At 36.5% G+C, this 18,434-nt stretch overlaps 1 protein-coding gene across 1 annotated transcript; it reads right to left on the bottom strand.

The window, feature by feature from the left end:
- Positions 1-6,849: 6,849 nt before the first annotated feature.
- Positions 6,850-17,154, bottom strand: p2ry10 (P2Y receptor family member 10). The gene is given in 3 exon segments (NM_001089527.1): positions 6,850-7,826; positions 10,742-10,953; positions 17,074-17,154. Coding segments are annotated over 2 exon segments (1,005 nt in total). The 5' UTR covers positions 10,912-10,953; positions 17,074-17,154; the 3' UTR covers positions 6,850-6,991.
- Between the last annotated feature and the right edge of the window lie 1,280 nt (positions 17,155-18,434).

Genomic DNA, 18,434 nt, shown 5'->3' with positions numbered 1-18,434 from the left:
CCCCCACACCATTACACCACCAGCAGCAGCCTGAAACGTTGATACAAGGCAGGATGGATCCATGCTTTCATGTTGTTGATGCCAAACTCTGACACATTCTGGTGGTGCGTGAAAATCCCAGTATATCAGCAGTTTCTGAAATATTTAGAACAGCCTGTCTAGCACCAACAAGCATGCCTTGTTTAGAGTCACCTAAATCACCTTTCTTCCCCATTTGCGTTAGTGAACAGTTGGACAGGTGTACCTAATAAAGTTAGTGTGTGTGTGTGTGTATATATATATATATATATATATATATATATATATATATATATATATATATATATATATATATATATATATTTATATATATATATATATAGTAAAATGAACACAGTCCTTACATGTTAAGTGTTTTTGTTTGCTGAGGGAAGGAAGACTTGGTAATGGATGTTTCGGGACAAGTTTTTAGAAACTAGAACTAAAACAAAGGAAAACAGGTACTGCAACAATTGAAATTATAAAATGTTAAATGTAAACCAAAAGAACACCCTGAGAAAGGGCCTACACATAAAAATGTAGTCCCAGTTCCTTTTTTTTTGTAGTCACAGTTCCTGTTGAAGACATGAATGTATCATTAAAAGACAACATTTGTTTTATGACTTAAAAGAGAGCAGTTTTATTTTTATTGCTGTGTTCTTTCATTTAATTTTTATTCAGTAACAAAATGTACAGGAAGTTAGCTGAACATTTTTTCTTCCTCAAACTTTTATTTATTGTAATTGTTGACTTCCTTGACACACATGCACACAAAAGAGAGAAAGGTTTTACCACTTTCAATTGAGGTTTTCACAGTTGCCCTGCATGCACACAAAGGCAAGGTACTGCCAAATTTATTCTCACGAAAGTGTTATATGAAGCGTGCATCGATTACAAAAGGCCTCTGCAACACTTTATAGAAATGTACAAATATAGAAGCATTGCTAAAGGCCTCTAAACACTAAACAAGAATGATGTGCAGGAAATGTTGACAAAGACAAAACAACACTTTGTTTAGAGGGTTGGTTGTGCGCTGTGGTACAAATTAAGTGTATTCCTCTCTTCCTTACTCTCTCTCTTTCTCAAAAAACAAATACAAAGAAATATGAATAATTCCTTTATAAAGGGCTCTTAAGTTCTACTGTCCTTTTACAGAGGGAAACACTGTTCATGAGTTCCCCCTTGTGGCTTTCAAAAATTTCAACTGTCATAAAGGGAAACTAATGAACAATGTTTGAAACATAAAATAAACCACATGAGATATTTATTTACTGTACATAGACACAGAGTCATTTAATACATAAATTTGTTAGAACATACACTGTATAAAATCAAGAAACTGAAACAAATACAAAAAGGTGCCTTCTAAACTGTAATACATTGCTACAAAAATTGTACATTCTAAATATATATTTTTTGTCACTAAAACAATGATTTTCAGTGCATTCTTGGTAATCTTCTTGTTTCCGAGAAAGTAGCCAACAACAGTTAACAGTGAATTAACAGAGCTCGGAGTCGACTTTTTTATGTTTGAAGTCACACTTTGTGCCCTACTTTGTGACAGTTCTTATTAAGAATTACACACTTTGTGAGAATTAACAGGAAGTTCAGGCATTTTATTTTGTTTGCTGTCACTGTAATGGTGTTGACTTTGTGTTGCTTTAGTTGGGCTCTTCACTCATGACTTTTTAATTTTAGTTTTTCCTCTGGCTATGCTATAACAATTTTTTTATAGCAAAAAATTAAAAAAATCAATTGTTAAATTAATCTAGTTTTGCTCTGATTACAATATGTTTATTTAAAGGTGTGACTGATTAATCTTATGCAATATTTTGCTGTTTTTTAATTGTCTACACTAAGTTTCATATGTTTATTAATGACAAGCATATACATGAAATGTAACTAGTTCTTTTACGGAGTTAAAAAAAAAAAAACAGTTCAGTTATTATGAAGACACCCTCAGATCACATGAATGAAACCTTGAACCTCCACAATAGTAAAAATTAAAATGCCCCATGCTCCAATGCATGCTGGGTACGGCACAGTACAAAAATCTCGAGAGGGGTCTGGCTGCAGACTCGGTGCAGTGCAATCTGAGCTTCATCCAATGCTTTTTAACGCGCTCACCTAACCCCACCCCTAACCCTATACCCGTCACAGTGACGTCACTAACTCTATTGAGTGCATTGTGTCTGACATTGCATCGCTGAGTGATGCAATCTCAGCTTGCATCATAAAGGCTGCATCCAGATACTATTGAAAATCTCAGTATGCATTGTAAAAAAATATAAATAAATTATGTAGATTAATGCTCTTATAGTTTTCATTTGCTTTTGATTCTGCCGTTGTATATGTTCAGACTTTCAGTAGTCTGTTTTTGCTCAAGACATGCATACAAACATTCAGAATTCAGTGGCACATGCAAGCATGTTTATTTACTTTTATTTATGAATTAACCATTAGATCAAAGTGTTGAATTGACCCTTCGCTAAGCCCTGCCCTCCTTAGTTACTGTTGCTACGCCTGTCAAGCTTTCATGCCTGGCACGTCTATTACAATATGAAAGAGCCAGTGTCAGACATTGCCAGGGATATATTTAGTCATTTTTGGCAAACAGGTGAGAAATACGAGAAAGCCAAACAAAAAAGTACTGCAGTATGCGTTACAGGGGTAAATTCACGACTTAATACGCAGAAGATTAGAAAATAACTTAATCAAAATTGAAGCTAGGTTAGCCTAGCCGCCTCATACGCTGAACAATCAAGAACTTAGTTCATGCACAGCAGGAGAGGTTTAAAGGGCCATGAAACCCCCTCATTTCAGCAGGGTGTTTTCACACCTCTACTTTGAAAAAGTCAGAAAAGTGGGCGTGTCCAGCTCTGTTTAGGGGGGAGTGTCGGAGGAAGAAAAGTGGGATGGTGTGGGAGTGTCTATTTGGGCACGCGCAAGTTTCAGAGTCAAAATACACACAAACACACAGGAGAAAGTGATGGTGTTTAACCTACATGGACATGTGTAGTCGAATTATTTGCCAAATTATTAAATGGTGGACTTTAACTGCAGTTTGGCTCTTTCATTCAGGGAATTCATTCATGCCCCTCGCGACAAACGAGATATTTGATTCGAGGAACTGCTCTAAGCGTGTATTTTTCATGCAATGTTTGATAACGCATGGCGAATGAGAGAAAAAAACCCTCCGCATTTCCCGGAAACTTAGATGCACATGGGAGGTAGCGTCAGAAAGCCTCGTTTGTTATTCCGGTCACAAAATGCGGTAAAAACCCTACACGAGGTAAAAGTTTGGTTGTGGTGCTAACGTGTTTACACTCGGTGCAATAGTTTGTTCGATACGAACAAACTGAATAAACAAAGAGCACTGCTCGCTCACTTACCAAATCTGTAGAGACAGGACAATCACCAGCAACTAGAGCCGCGTCTTTATGAAGAGAAGATTACAAGCGAATCCGGATCTCAGCGTTTGCAGATGAGAACAGCTCTCAGGTAAACAATGTTCCTCCTTAGACACGTAAGTTATTGTTGTCGAGCGTCGCGTACACAGTAATCCACACTTGAGTCTGAGCTCTCACAGAGAGAAAATGAAAACGAAACTTAACTGTAGCAAACTACAAAAGCAACACTTCACACTTGTTTTGCCAATACAACGTGGTGTGAGTGTCGTAAGCACTGTGACAGTAATGAATATTAATGAAGTTGCACAATAGAGCGCGCTGATTGGTTTGAACCAAGCCTTACTCATGCATTAATGCATCACACTGTAAGACGTAATAAGACTCACTCTGGCACAGACGCCCAGTCTGCACGCTGGAATACAACGCTATTATGTCATGACCGTGACGCAGCTTAAAAAATTCGTTTCAAACCGGAAGTACGAATTTGCTTGAAATAATGCAAAAACAACCAATTTACACTTTTTAGTGAAATACAGGTGTCTTAATAGTGTTTTTAGCAGTGTGGGACACATATACGTGTTTTGTGACCCTTTAAAAATAATCCAATAATAACAAATTAAAACAGTGATTTATTTTTTATAGCTACAAAGCATGATAGACTAATTGTTATGCAATGAAATCTAGCGTTACTAACTGACAAGGTAACACGCATGGACAGTGATGTACGTAAATTATTCATAAAACGAACAACCAGAAAGGCGAAACTGATGGATTTGTGTCAAATATTACCCTCATTGACCCATAACAATGTACAGTAGCTATAACTGTCAGTTTGTTTGTGTGATCTTTATTCAGTTTCTATTCTAATTTGCAGTTCTGTAGAAAAAAAATAAATTGAAATGCAAATCAAAGTATAAATAGCAGAAGTGAACAATTAGATTTTCCCTACCAGCAAATATTATTCAGACATCAAATATAAAAGCAGACAGTAACCTAGTATAATGACTAAATCTCTATACAACAGACAAAAACATTGGTGAACTGTAGCTCTAATATGGACATGAGTGTTATAAATGACTGAAAAACAGTTGAGAGGGAATATATTGATCGCAAGTGCTCAGATTGTGATCACATCTCGGTTTTGTACTGTTGATACGTAATTTAGCTTGAAACAGATGGAAATATGACTGCTATTAGAATGACTACTATGACGAGGGCTTAAACGGAGCATTGCTGTTAATATAGAATAAAAAAAAGAAAAAGACAGCTGGAAACATAACCTGTTTGTATTTTTGTAGGAAAACAGTTTAGATTTTTTAGGGTAAGAGGTGTGTGAGTTATTGTCATCAGGCTACCACTAAATGTGTCAAGATTATCAAAAACAAAACCAACTTAACTCTGCTCCTTTAGCGCCCCTCACACAGCTTGATCCACGCTGGCATTTCTCCCCTTGGGTTTTAGGTTTTGGAAAGGGAAAAAATTCCACCATCCTGTCCAAACTTTTAGGATACCAGGTATCAGATTTGTACAATCCTTATGAAGAGAAGATAAAATCGGGGTGATGTGCTTTGCGTGTGCCAGTTAAAAGACGTGCAGCTGCATTCTGAACAAGTTGCAGTCGAGAAATAGAAAACTGACTCACCCCACAATAAAGGGCATTGCAGTAGTCCAAGCGGGAGGTTACAAAATCATAGATTACTGTTTCAAAGTGCTTGTGTGATAAAACGTGCTTAATTTTGGCCAGTTGTCTTAAGTGAAAAATGGCTAGAGCGAACAACAGACCGAATCTGGCTTTCAAACATTAGTTCAGGATCCATTTAAAACCCAGGTTTACAATCTCTGGCTTACAGAAAGCTTCAAGATTATTCAAGCATACAGAATGAGCGATGTTGGAACTGGAGCCAAACAGCATCATTAAAATGGAGAAAATTCAGTGCCATCCAAGATATGGGGCCCTATCATACACCCGGCGCAATGTGGCGCAAGGCGCGATACAATAGTTGTTTGCTAGTTTCAGCTCGGTGCAAGAGTCGTTTTGAAGTTTTGCGCCACGCTGTTCAAATAGCATATGCATTTGCGCTCATATGTGCGCCCATAGGCTTTCTGATCTAAAAAAGCAGGCATGTTTTGGCACGTTGCTGACGCGTTGCTATTTTGAGAAACTACAATAGTCTGTTCTTTAAACCAGAACAAAGCTGGTCTATTGTCCAGCGCAAAGCGCACTAGTTGTGCGCCTCGCTTACACACTGCTTAATACACACACGATGTAGAGCAATACGCAAATATCTCTACATATGAAAAAGAATTAAAATATTAAGGATATATATATATATATATATATATATATATATATATATATATATATATATAGGATATAATAAGAATATATATAGGATATAAATATAAAGGATTAAAATATTACAAAACATATTATTTTCTAGCCTACATAAATATAAAAACCACTGCCTTCATGCCTTCATCTCGGGAGGCTTTTTCAGTTCATTCAATTTGCTTTTGTATAATGTTATTATTAGCAGTATTATTTATTATATCCATATTTATATTTGTTTTATTAAAAACAAGCTTAGATTTGCCCACCTGTCAGGTTTTTGAACATATGGGGCACAGCATGAGTATTTGGATATAACTAAAGTTTTTGAACACACTTCATTATTATTGTTAATTTATTCGTTTGCTGGAAATTAGAACTGAATTTAGAAATAGTTTTAAAACAAATATTTGCGCTTAACAAACGAAATTAATTATTTATAGGCTAATTGATGTCTGTGCCTACAAGGTTTCCCTTTATCCACAAGAGTGAAAGTGAAAGTTAATAATTTATCTCTCATTCTCGCGCTGTAGATGCTCTGTTTAACTGCTTTCTTTCTAGTGAAATGCTCAGTTTTTTCACTTTCACTTACTTCACGTCATGTAAATAGCAAATACGCAACTGACTCTTAAAGGGAATGGGAGATGAGACTCTAATTGGTTTATTCTCAAAACACACCTATAACTCATTAAGAAAAAAAAACAACTCTTTTAGACCATGCGCCACGGCGCTAAGTGGATTTTTCCATCCTTATATTAGCAAAAGTGGATTCTGACATGCTCTGAAAGCGTTTGCGCCCTGCGCTTTGCGGATGGACCATCAAAATAGAGCCCTTAATGTCCTTTATACATGAGTCCAGTGGATTTAGAGGAAGGCCATCTGTCCTTTTAAGGGGAACATAAATTTGACAGTCATCAGGATAACAGTGAAAGGAGATTCCATGTTTATTTTCCAATGATTTTGGCATAAAAGAAAAGGCAATAATTTTGACCCATACAATGCGTTTTTTTTTTTTTTTAAATATACCAATGCAACTTAGGACATCATTATTATTTTGTTACTTATTTATTTATTTCAGATATTTTTTTTTTTAATTGTATATTCCAAGCAAAGTATAGTCCAAAATATACAGGCTTCAGTTTGTACACTGTTTAAAAGCAACTTATAATGCAGTTTTTTTTACACAAGCAAAAAAGAAATGTATATACAGGTATATTTTCAAATTATGCAACACTCATTCCTTATATGAAGATGTGCTCTCCATACTCATCAGTCGTCCTCTAAGCACTGAGCTGCCATGGTGAGAGAGCTGCTGCTTGAACTCAGTAGTCAGAAAATAATAGATAAGAGGGTTGAGGCAGCAGTTAAGGCTTGCCATACACAGAGAAATGGGGTGAAACTGTTTGATGACCTGACTCGCTTCACAGTTTGTTATGATGCTTTGTGATACCATCAGGTACAGGAGGAAGTTGATGTGATAGGGTGCAAAACAGAAGAGGAAAACTCCTGTGCACACTCTAACCATGCGCAAGGCCTTTCTTGTGTCACTAGTAGACTGCTGCTGTTTGTTCCGCTGTCTCATAGAGTTCTCTATTAAGTAATTACAGAAGCCAATGATGAATAACGGACCAAGAAATCCGAAGAGTTCAGCGGCGGCCATCATAGAAATGGCTAACTGAAAATTCAGCTTGCGCATTGGCAGGTCTTTGAAGCAGCTTCTGTTACCCAGTGACGAATTCGATTTGCTCCTCATTAAAATGAAGGGCGAACAGCAGAGACCAACCACAACCCATACCGTGATACTGATGCAGACGTCATAGCGGGACTTCCAGCGCCTAGCATGAAACGGGTGCATGAGAAAACCACAGCGCTGAATGCTGATGCAGACCAGAAATGCAATGCTTGCGTACATGTTTAGGTATTTCAGGTAAAAGCAGAGCAGGCATAACTCGTTGCCAAAAGGCCAGTCCTGTTGGATGTAGTAATGAATTCGAAGAGGCAAGGAGAGCACATGAGCCAGGTCAGCCACGGTCAGGTTGATCATGAAGATGATGGCTTTCGTCTTCTTGCTGTGAATTAAAGAGAATTGAAGGCTTTAGAGGAAATGCTGAGCAGAGAAACAGAAATAGGTCACAGCAACAGGTGTCCAAAAGCAACATCTGGTCTTTAGAAATCACGCACTTTTACTGTTAGATGAACACTGAAGCGAGAGTTCAGAAAACAGTCATCACACCTTTATAATCATGATACGTCTTGAATATGAAGGAGTTTTATGCATGTATATGACAACTGTGATTAAGTGTCATTAGCTTTTTATCAGTTGACTAAACTGTGTGGTTGAGCTGTCTGGACAAAAATAACGTGCAGTGACAGATCGTAAAACAAGCCAGTCATTGTGTTGCAAGATGCACTCCAGAAATGTATTTCTCAAATTTGTATTGTTATAAAAGCTGCTTAAATGCCTTAATTTGAACTAAGGCCTAACATTGTGTGAAAAAAAAACAATCAAATTCAAACCAATCAATCAAAATCAAATTCAATTCATCTTTATTTCTAAAGCACTTTTACTAGGTAGATTGTGTCAAAGCAGCTTAACATAAAAGTTCTATTAAATTGAAACTGTGTCAGTCTAGTTTTGAGAGTTTAAGTTCAGTTTAGTTAAGTTCAGCGTGGTTAGTTTTCACTGCTGAAAGTCCAAACACTGAAGAGCAAATCCATTAATGCACAAATCACAAAACAAATATGCTAAGTATTCTTAAAGCTGGACTAATTGTCAGTAAAGAGCATCTTCAAACGTGTTATTAATTAGCTAACTTTGCTAACTAATCCTTTTTTGGAAGAACTAATTTGGTTCTAGGTATATTGTAATTGTAATTAAATTACAGTACCTCATAACTTTTAGTGTATCTGGTGTAGTTTTAATTGTAAGTACATAGTAAGAATATGCCTTTGAAAGTTCATTATGTGCTTGATTAGTGATATTAATGTATTTCATTTGTGTTACAAGTACTTTACAAATACATTATGAGTGTATACAGTACATTCGAAGAGTATTCATAGCGCTTCACACATTTTTATGTTACAGCCTTATTCCAAAATGAATTAAATTAATGTATTTCTTCCAAATTCTACACACAATACCCCATAATGACAATGTAAAAAAAAGTATTTTTTAACTTGTTTGCAAATTTATTAAAAATAAAAAACCTGAAGAATCACATGTACATAAGTATTCACAGCCTTTGCTCAATACTATGTTGATGCACCTTTGGCATTACAAGCAATTACAGCCTCACACACCTTGGGAATTTTTTCCCCTTCCTCTTTGCAGTACCTCTCAAGCTCTATTAGGTTGGATGGGAAGCCACGGTGTACAACCATTTTAAGATTTCTCCAGAGATGTTTGATAGGATGGTCTGTGCTCTGCCTGGGCCACTCAAGAACATTCACCAAGTTGTTTTGAAGCCACTCCATTGATATTTTGGCGGTGTGCTTTGGGACATTGTTCTACTGGAAGATGAACCATCGCCCCAGTCTGAGGTCAAGAGCACTCTGAAGCAGGTTATCATTCAGGATGTCTCTGTAAATTGCTGCATTCATCCTTCCCTCTATCCTGAGTAGTCTTCCAGGTCCTGCTGCTGAAAAACATCCCCACAGCATGATGCTGCTACCACCATGCTTCACTGTAGGGATGGTATTAGCCTGGTGATGAGCGGTGCCTAGTTTTCTCCAAACGTAACACCAGGCATCCACTCCAGAGAGTTCAATTTTAGTCTCATCAGACTAGAGAATTTTGTTTTAAATGCCTTTTGGCAAATTCCAGGTGGGCTTATGTGCTCTTTACTAAGGAGTGGCTATTGTCTGGCCACTGTACCATACAAGCCTGATTGGTGGATTGCTTTACAGATGGTTGTTCTTCTATTAGGTTCTCCTCTTTCCACAGAAGAATGCTAGAGCTCAGACAGTGAGACCATTGGGTTTTTGATCACTTCCCTGACCAAGGCCATTCTTCTCCGATCACTCAGCTTAGATTGCTGGCCAACTCTTGAAAGAGTCCTGTTGGTTCCAAACATCTTCCACTTACTGATGATGGAGGTCACTGTGCTCATTGGAACTTTCAGAGCAACAGAAATTTTATCTGTAACCTTCCCCAGCCTTGTGCCTCAAAACAATCCTATCCCGGAGTTTTAAAGACAATTCCTTTGTCTTCATGCTTGGTTTGAGCTTTGACATGCACTGTCAACCCTGGGACCTTATATAGACAGGTGTATGCCTTTTCAAATCATGTCCAATCTACTGAATTTACCACAGGTGAACTCAAATTAAGCCGCTGAAACATCTCAAGAATGATCAGTGGAAACTTATGTACATGTGATTTTTCAGTTTTTTATTTTTAATAAATTCGCAACAATTTAAAAAAAATATTTTTTCACATTGTCATTACGGGATATTGTGTGTGGAATGTTGAGGAAATAAGTGAATTTAATCTATTTTGGAATAAGCCTGTAACATAGGAGAATGTGGGCAAAATGAAGGGTTATGAATACTTTCCGGATGCACTGCATATACAATAAATATACAACTGCTGAGTACAAATATGCTGAATAATGCCATATTATTCCGAATTGGCTACAAACTGCACACTTTGTATTAAATTCTTTTAAAACTTTTTTTGCAAAGTATACTTGTAGTATCACACTACAAAACTGTTAGTAAATAATATGAATTCAACTTAAGTGTTTTAAATTTTTAAATTTGCACAGAAAACTTTTTAACATTGTCCTTATTGGTTGTACAATGTGAAAAAATATAATGGATTGAATATATTTTTGAATAAAGCTTAACCATAACAACATGTGGTAAATGTGAAGTGCTATGCATATGTTCACGATGGACTGCACTTTTAGGACAGAAAAAGAAGTAGAAGAAGCCTAACAATAGTCCTCCAACACAACACAAGTTTTATCAATCATGAATTGCTGACCTTACAAATCGACACAGCACCCAAAGAGCCAGTGTGTTGCTCAGCACTCCTGGAATGAAGATAATCAGGTAAAAGTATGTGTAGAGATGGTTTATGGCTGTTTCCCAGTCAGTCATATTGATGGAACAGGAGAAGTTCACCATTTGATATGATGTATTCATGGATGTCATGGTGAAAATGTGAATTCATTTATTGTTGACGGTAGAAAATCACTGTGGAATGTAACAAAAACATTATTAAACAACATGCACTCGGAAAGTGGGACTAAACCAAATATCAAAATATCACCTCAATCAAATTAAATCACACAAACCCAAAGGTTTTTGCAGATTAAACATTATTAGTTTGGGAAATTTATATCTAATCTTGATTTCTTAATTAATCTTGATTAATGATATAAGGATTTCCTGTCATATATCTATGTACCATGTTGTGTCTGTGTTATCCTTGTTCAACGTGTCTATGTTTAACTTGTGTCTGAGCACATGGCTTAACCTGTGTTTGTGTCTGGCATGTGCTCCTCTGTTCCTCCTTCCTTGTTTCCAGCTGCCACGCCCCCTTGTTTAGCCCTCATCTAGTCCTTGTTAAGCCTGGTTTATACTTCTGCGTCTAGTGACCGGCGTAACCATCGGCGCATGCAACGCCCGTAGCTGTGCATTTATACTTCTGCTTGCTGTCTCTGTTGGTCTGGATTACACTTCCGAAACGCTAGTTGGCAGTGAGGTGTAAATGTTCCTCTGTGTCGAGTTTCTTCGCTGCTATTTTGCTTTTCCTGAACACTTCCTGGATGTACAAGTGGCTCAAACTTGCTTATTTTGAGGCAGGAACCGGCATACGTGCAACAACTTTAACTATGAGGTAAACACAAAACAAAACTTTCCATCCAGAGCTCCTTCACGGGACTCCACAATTGTAAACAATCGCTCCATTGGGCTTGCTCCCGGCTTGCGCCATTCGCGCGGCTCTCGGTCCCGCCCAGACTCGTCAGCGCTACCAAGCCGACCAACCACAGAGCTTGCGCTACGCGTTGTTGCGACATGTAGTTAAATTTTTTGAGATGTGCACGTCAGTGACGCTGACGGCCACGGCGAAGGGCTATGCGTCAGCGCCGTATCATATGCCGGTGTTTGACGCAGAAGTACAAATCAGCCTTTAGGCTGCATTTACACTGCACAAGGCAAAGGCGCAATGACCAGGAAAAAAAAGAGCGGGCGCTGACTAACAGCTGATAATTAAAGTTAATTAAAATTAAAATTGATATTCCTGTATCTAATCTGTTTGCAGCTTTTGACAAGCTGTTTTACTATAGTTTATGACAGAAAGGTTCTCATTTGTCCATCTTCTTTGATATATAGGCTTTTTTTAAACCTTTAGGCATAGTCGACAAATTAAATATGAAACACCTTAAATGACATGAAACTAGAACATGAAATTAGATTAAGGCAGGGGCGAGGCAGTGGCGCAGTAGGTAGTGCTGTCTCCTCACAGCAAGAAGGTTGCTGGGTCGCTGGTTCGAATCTCGGCTCAGTTGGTGTTTCTGTGTGGAGTTTGCATGTTCTCTTTGCGTGGGTTTCCTCCGGGTGCTCCGGTTTCCCCCACAGTCCAAAGACTTGCAGTACAGGTGAATTGGGTAGGCTAAATTGTCCGTAGTGTGTGTGAATGTGTATGTGGATGTTTCCCAGAGATGGGTTGTGGCGGGAAGGGCATCCGCTGCGTAAAAACTTGCTGGATAAGTTGGCGGTTCATTCTGCTGTGGCGACCCCGGATTAATAAAGGGACTAAGCCGACAAGAAAATGATTAAATTAATGAGATTAAGGCAAATAATTTAATTACTGATGTCCATGTAAACATAGTCAGTACATTTTACTTGTGTTTGCTGCTGATTACTTGACTGTTTTTTTTTTCTCTGTGTGGCTGTTTGAGCTGTCTTTGTGCTTTGTCTCATGTTTGTATGTGTTTGTTTTGTCTGTAGACTTCTACTGTTTAACCTATTCAGTTTATCCTTTTATAGTTTTTTTGTTTAAGTAATTATACTCTTTTTATTGTTTATTTAATTTAGTGTCTTTAAGTGTTTAGTTTCCTTTTTGGTAATTTTTTCCTGTTTTATTTTAAAAGTTAAATCTAATTTAATTTCTTTTCTTTATTTTCAGTATTTCCCTTTTTGATATTTTATTTTATGGTTTTATTTCTTAGTTTAGTTCCCTCTGGCTTTATACTAATCATCCACCCTCCCGCACATATACCTTTATCTGATATATATATATATATATATATATATATATATATATATATATATATGTATATATATATATATATATATATATATATATATATATATATATATATATATATATATATATATATATATATATAAAATGCGGCGAGTTCACCGATGCAACGTCACCGTGGTCCCGGATCCACACCAATTCCCTCATCATCAACCCAAATCAAACACAGCTGAGACCCATAAAGAGACACGGATATAAGCCGCGACCAACCCAGAGACTGAGAGCTTCATTTTTACTCAAATGACTCCCTGGCTGATACCTGTGTCTCTTTTCTCCCACAGCGGACTTAAGCAGCTCACCATCACCACTCTCTCTCTCTCCTACCTGCACGGCCTCACCCTTTACCCCGGAACCCCTACACTCTTCCCGGCCAGAAGACCGAGCGATCGCTCCGCCATACACTCTCAGTACGATTGTAAATAAATCACTCTCTGGGGCAAAGTGTGAAAATATACCGCTGCTTGCGTGTGTTCTCTCTATCTCGCCACAATATATATATATATATATATATATATATATATATATATATATATATATATATATATATATATATATATATATAAACCGCACCCGATTGTAACGTTTTTAAGTCGAATTCTTTGTTTTAGGCATGATGATACTGTAGGTCACTTTAGATATTAACAGCAGATTCAGTGAGCTAATCTGCACATCTCAGGTAGTAAAATAATAGCCTACGTTAATCGTAAAAATTAAGTGAATATTTATTAATAAAAACTAAAGTTGGTCTTTGCACAATATTTTCTTTGTTTTCAAATACAGAAAATAAAAATAAGACATCTTATCTTTTACAGATACAGGAACAAGATAACAAAAGGGTACCACTTTAGCCTAAACGGCAGCTATGTTGTGTTTACTTGGCCTTTTTCTTTGCACTGTGCTAAAACAGAATAGCATCTACTGTGCCTAAACTCTGCCTCGCCTCCAGCTGCACTGAATGAGCATTCACTTTCACCACTTGCTGTAGAAATTAACAAGATTCTCCTCGCAAGGCACTGCAGTCGTGTAAATAAGCTATTTTATTTATCTCAGAACGATAGCAGAGTTTCCTCTCATGACTCCTTTAACTGAAAGTTTAAACAGTACTCTTGCACTTCATCCATTATTTTGGGCGTCTCATCTTCCCATTCTGCAAAGCCCACTCTCTGCTTTTTTGCTGATCCACTGCCATGTCCTGCTTCATCCACCCACAACCCACCCGCAATTAATCATATCAAATTTTTTCATTACCCAACCTGCAGATATAACAGCCATCCACGCATCACTAGTGCACTAGTCAGGCTACTACTGGTCAGATGACAACTCTCCAGGATCTCTGGTCTGCAGTGCCTCATCCAAGGCCTTCACCACCTCCTGTCTGGCCTTACCATCACTGCTCAGTCTCCTGTCCTCCCAGCTCTCTGTGGCTTCTGACCGTGCCATCCAGGACACTCCAGCACCACCCTATTCATCACTGTTGGACTGTGTTTAAATTTAAAATTTAATTTTTTATTTCTTTTATTTTTTATTATTTTTATAATCTTGAATGTTTGTAGCATGTCAGACTGCATGAACATCATGTGACACTGTAAGATCTCAGCTTTCATAAACTCAGACTGAATGACAATGAAGATGCGCCAAACACAGAAGAAAACGCCACTGGAGTTTTACCTCATCTACCCGTGACACTTTCACTATGTCGCAATCTGAAAGGATGCCTCACAGCGAATGTACACAATCTGTAGCGGCAATTTTGCCTACAGCGTGTTTCAATAATAAAACCAGGAAGAAAAAAACTGTTTTGACATTTCCCTGCGGTCAACTGAACTGTCGCATGAATTGCGTCATTAAATTCGGAGCTCTTATTGGTTCTTGGATTGAAGCTCATCGCAGGTGATGTCACACTGCAGGAAACTGTCTGAAATCTTCTGACACTGCCAGAACTTCATCGGAGGAAAAATTTGATCGCAACAGGCATTATAAGGCTGTCTGTGAACATTTCAAACCAACGATCAATGATCACCGATTTTAGCCTAGGATTTCAGGAATATTTTTGGATTTTCGAAATTTGTCTCAGGTGACAAAATCGTAACTAAAATCTCACAGTGTGAGTAGGGCTTAACCCCAACTACTTATAATTGACAATGAACTTGACACATAATTGACAATGAACACCCTGCACTCATTCTACCTTTACATCCCCCTTCATCTAAACGTGACTTTATTCATGCTTTCTCAGGTGTGGATCAATGGTAGGCACGGTAGTACAGCAAGAAGGTCACTAGTTCAAGTCCTGGCTAGGCCAGTTGGTATTTCTGTGTGAAGTTTGCCTGTTCTCTGTGTGTTAGCATGGGTTTTTCTCCAGGTTCTCCACTTTCCCCCACAGTCCAAAGACATGTGCTATAAGTGAATTGGTTAAACAAAATTGGCTGTATTGGTCAGTGTGTAATTAAGCCTATGTGTGTGTTTCCCAGTACTGGGTTGCGGCTGGAAGCACATGGTGGAATAGTTGGTGGTTGATTCCGTCAGCTATTGCAGCATATTGGCAGTGACTTCTGATAAATAAAGGACTAAGGAGAAGGAAAATGAATGAATACAATTTTTCAAGTCCTTTTCAAAGTATATATTACTTGGCCTAAAGAAACAATTAGCTTATGCATAATTACACGGAATTAACTGGGCATGGGACGATAACTGTTTTCAAGATATCAAAGATAAAGTGGTTTGGAAAGGTCAAGGTTTTAAAACCGACAAAATTTTATGTAATACCCTTCCTCAGGTATCTATAAGATTTTTTTAAATACTTTTTTATTTAGTTTTTTAGGACATCAGGATCTCCAGCAGAAAAATTATCCAAAGATACTGTTTTAAATTACAAAAGAAATCTGTGTTTTTGAAACAAAAACAACAGAAGTCAGTGATTCATTTGAATTATATAGCCTGACATGTTTACTGTTCTAAAATATAAATCTTAAAAATCTTTTCAAAATAGAATATATATATATATATATATATATATATATATATATATATATATATATATATATATATATATATATATATATATATATATATACACATATATATGGGGAAAAAGTTTTAGTTTTTTACCCAGACATTTAAAAATAATTTATTTTTGAGCAGTGAGCACGATACAGTGAAAGCGTAAAACCGTAATATTTTTATCCAAGGTTGTCATACCGTCAAAATGTCATACCGGCCAATGCCTACAATTAACCATAACAGTCAGTTAATTAACTCATATAATTATAGTACTTCGTACAAAAACACGTTCAATGATCAAAAAAGTTAATGTCAAGCCCTGTTCAGTTGTGTATATACCTACAGCTCTTTCATAACTCCCACCTCCCTTCCTGTATAAGCGTGAAGGAAGTGTGGGTGTGCCGTACACATTGTTTTGCCCACAAATTGTGCATTTGTATGTATCATGCCTCATTTTTTGAAAACCCAGAATTAAATTTTTTTTTAAACAACATACAGAAGTATCTCATTTTAATAAAGCTAGGTGTGCTGTAAAAGCGAAAGCACATGCTGATCAAATACAGGAACTCGTGTCTCATCATGAGTAGGCATGTGCTCATTTATTACTGCGGGTATATTTATTTTGTTTCTTGTTGGCTACAAGAAACTATTTATTAGTTTCTGCTTTCACTACCTAGTACGTAATGTAAGTAATGTGTATTTATATAGCGCATTTATTGTGTATGGTCATACATCCAAAACACTTCACAAAATAATACACACGTTTGTTTCACAGATAATTTGACTTTGGTTATGAAGAAAATGAAGCTTCTTAAAGTAATTACATTTTTTTTTTGTGAAAAAACAATTACACAAAAAAGCAACTGAGAATCACAATTAAAATACATCAAAATAATCCAATTATCTACTTAACTTCATGAAAAAGTATAATTTGACATTACTATTTTCTCTTTGCTTAAATCAGCTACAGTATGTTTCAAGCTTGTTTGTGGAGTATTAACTAGTACAAGACTTTTAATATTTTGCAATGGACTTTGTCCTACCTGTTGGACCGATCTCTAGTCTGCATGTATTACACACTTTTCAGTCCCGTTTTCTCATCACGCGACCTACTGCAACAAGAGGAAGTTATATAAATGTACAGTGCTTTATCAATTGGCATGTTATTCTTTAGCATCACCACCAGCAGAGCTAAGGCATAATAAGGCGCAACATGGTTCTGAAAATGAAACGTGACCACTTCCGTAATGATGTTTTGACACTTCAGTCTCTCTCTCTCTCTCTCTTTTAACTCTCTCTCACACACACACACACACATTATCACAGATAACTGTCGCAGATAACTTACACACACAGAATTTTCAAAAAACACGGAGCAAGAAAGATAAACTAGCTTTGCACATGAACAAAAACAAAACAAAAGCTTTTAAACTTCCGAAATATCAAGTAACCAGAAAAAAAGTCAGAATTATTTGCCCCCCTGTTTATTTTTTCCACAATTTCTGTTAAACTAGGCAGGTTAGGGTAATAAGGCAAGTCATTGCATAACAATGGTTTGTTCTGTAGACCAACAAAAAGTATATATAGCTTAAAGGGGCTAATAATTTTCATCTCAAATTGTTTTTTGTTTTTTTTTTATTAAAAACTGCTTGTACTCTAGCCGAGATAAAACAAATTTCTCCAGAAAACAACTATTATCAGACATACTGTGAACATTTCTGTGGGAAATATATAAAAAATAATAATTCAAAGGGGGGCTAATAATTCAACTGTATATATATATATATATATATATATATATATATATATATATATATATATATATATATATATATATATATATATATATATATACACACACACACACAGTTGAAGTCCAAATTATTATCCCCCCCTGAATTATTAGCGCCCCTGTTTATTTTTCCCCCAATTTCTGTTTAACAGAGAAAAGATTGTTTCACCACATTTCCAAGCATAATAGTTTTAAAACCTTATTTCTATTGACTGATTTATTTTCTCTTTGTTATGATGACAGTAAATAATAATTTACTTGATATTTTTCAAGACACTTCTATACAGCTTAAAGTGACATTTAAAGGCTTCACGAGGTTAATAAGGTGAACTAGGCAGGTTAGGGTAATTAAGCAAGTTATTGTATGACGATGGTTTGTTCTGAAGATTATCGAAAAAAAAAAATTGCTTAAAGAGGCTAATAATATTTTCCCAAAAATGGGTTTTAAAAATTAAAAACTGCTTTTATTCAAGCTGAAATAAAACAAATAAGACTTTCTCCAAAAGGAAAAATATTATCAGACATACTGTGAAAATTTCCTTGCTCTGTTAAAAATCATTTGGGAAATATTTAAAAGAGAAAAAAAATCAAAAGGGGGCTAATAATTCTGAC

Source organism: Danio rerio, chromosome 14, assembly GCF_049306965.1.
Source record: "Danio rerio strain Tuebingen ecotype United States chromosome 14, GRCz12tu, whole genome shotgun sequence".
Taxonomy (NCBI): Eukaryota; Metazoa; Chordata; class Actinopteri; order Cypriniformes; family Danionidae; genus Danio; species Danio rerio.
Note: the sequence above shows the minus strand (reverse complement) of the source record. Positions and strands in the feature narration are given on the sequence as shown.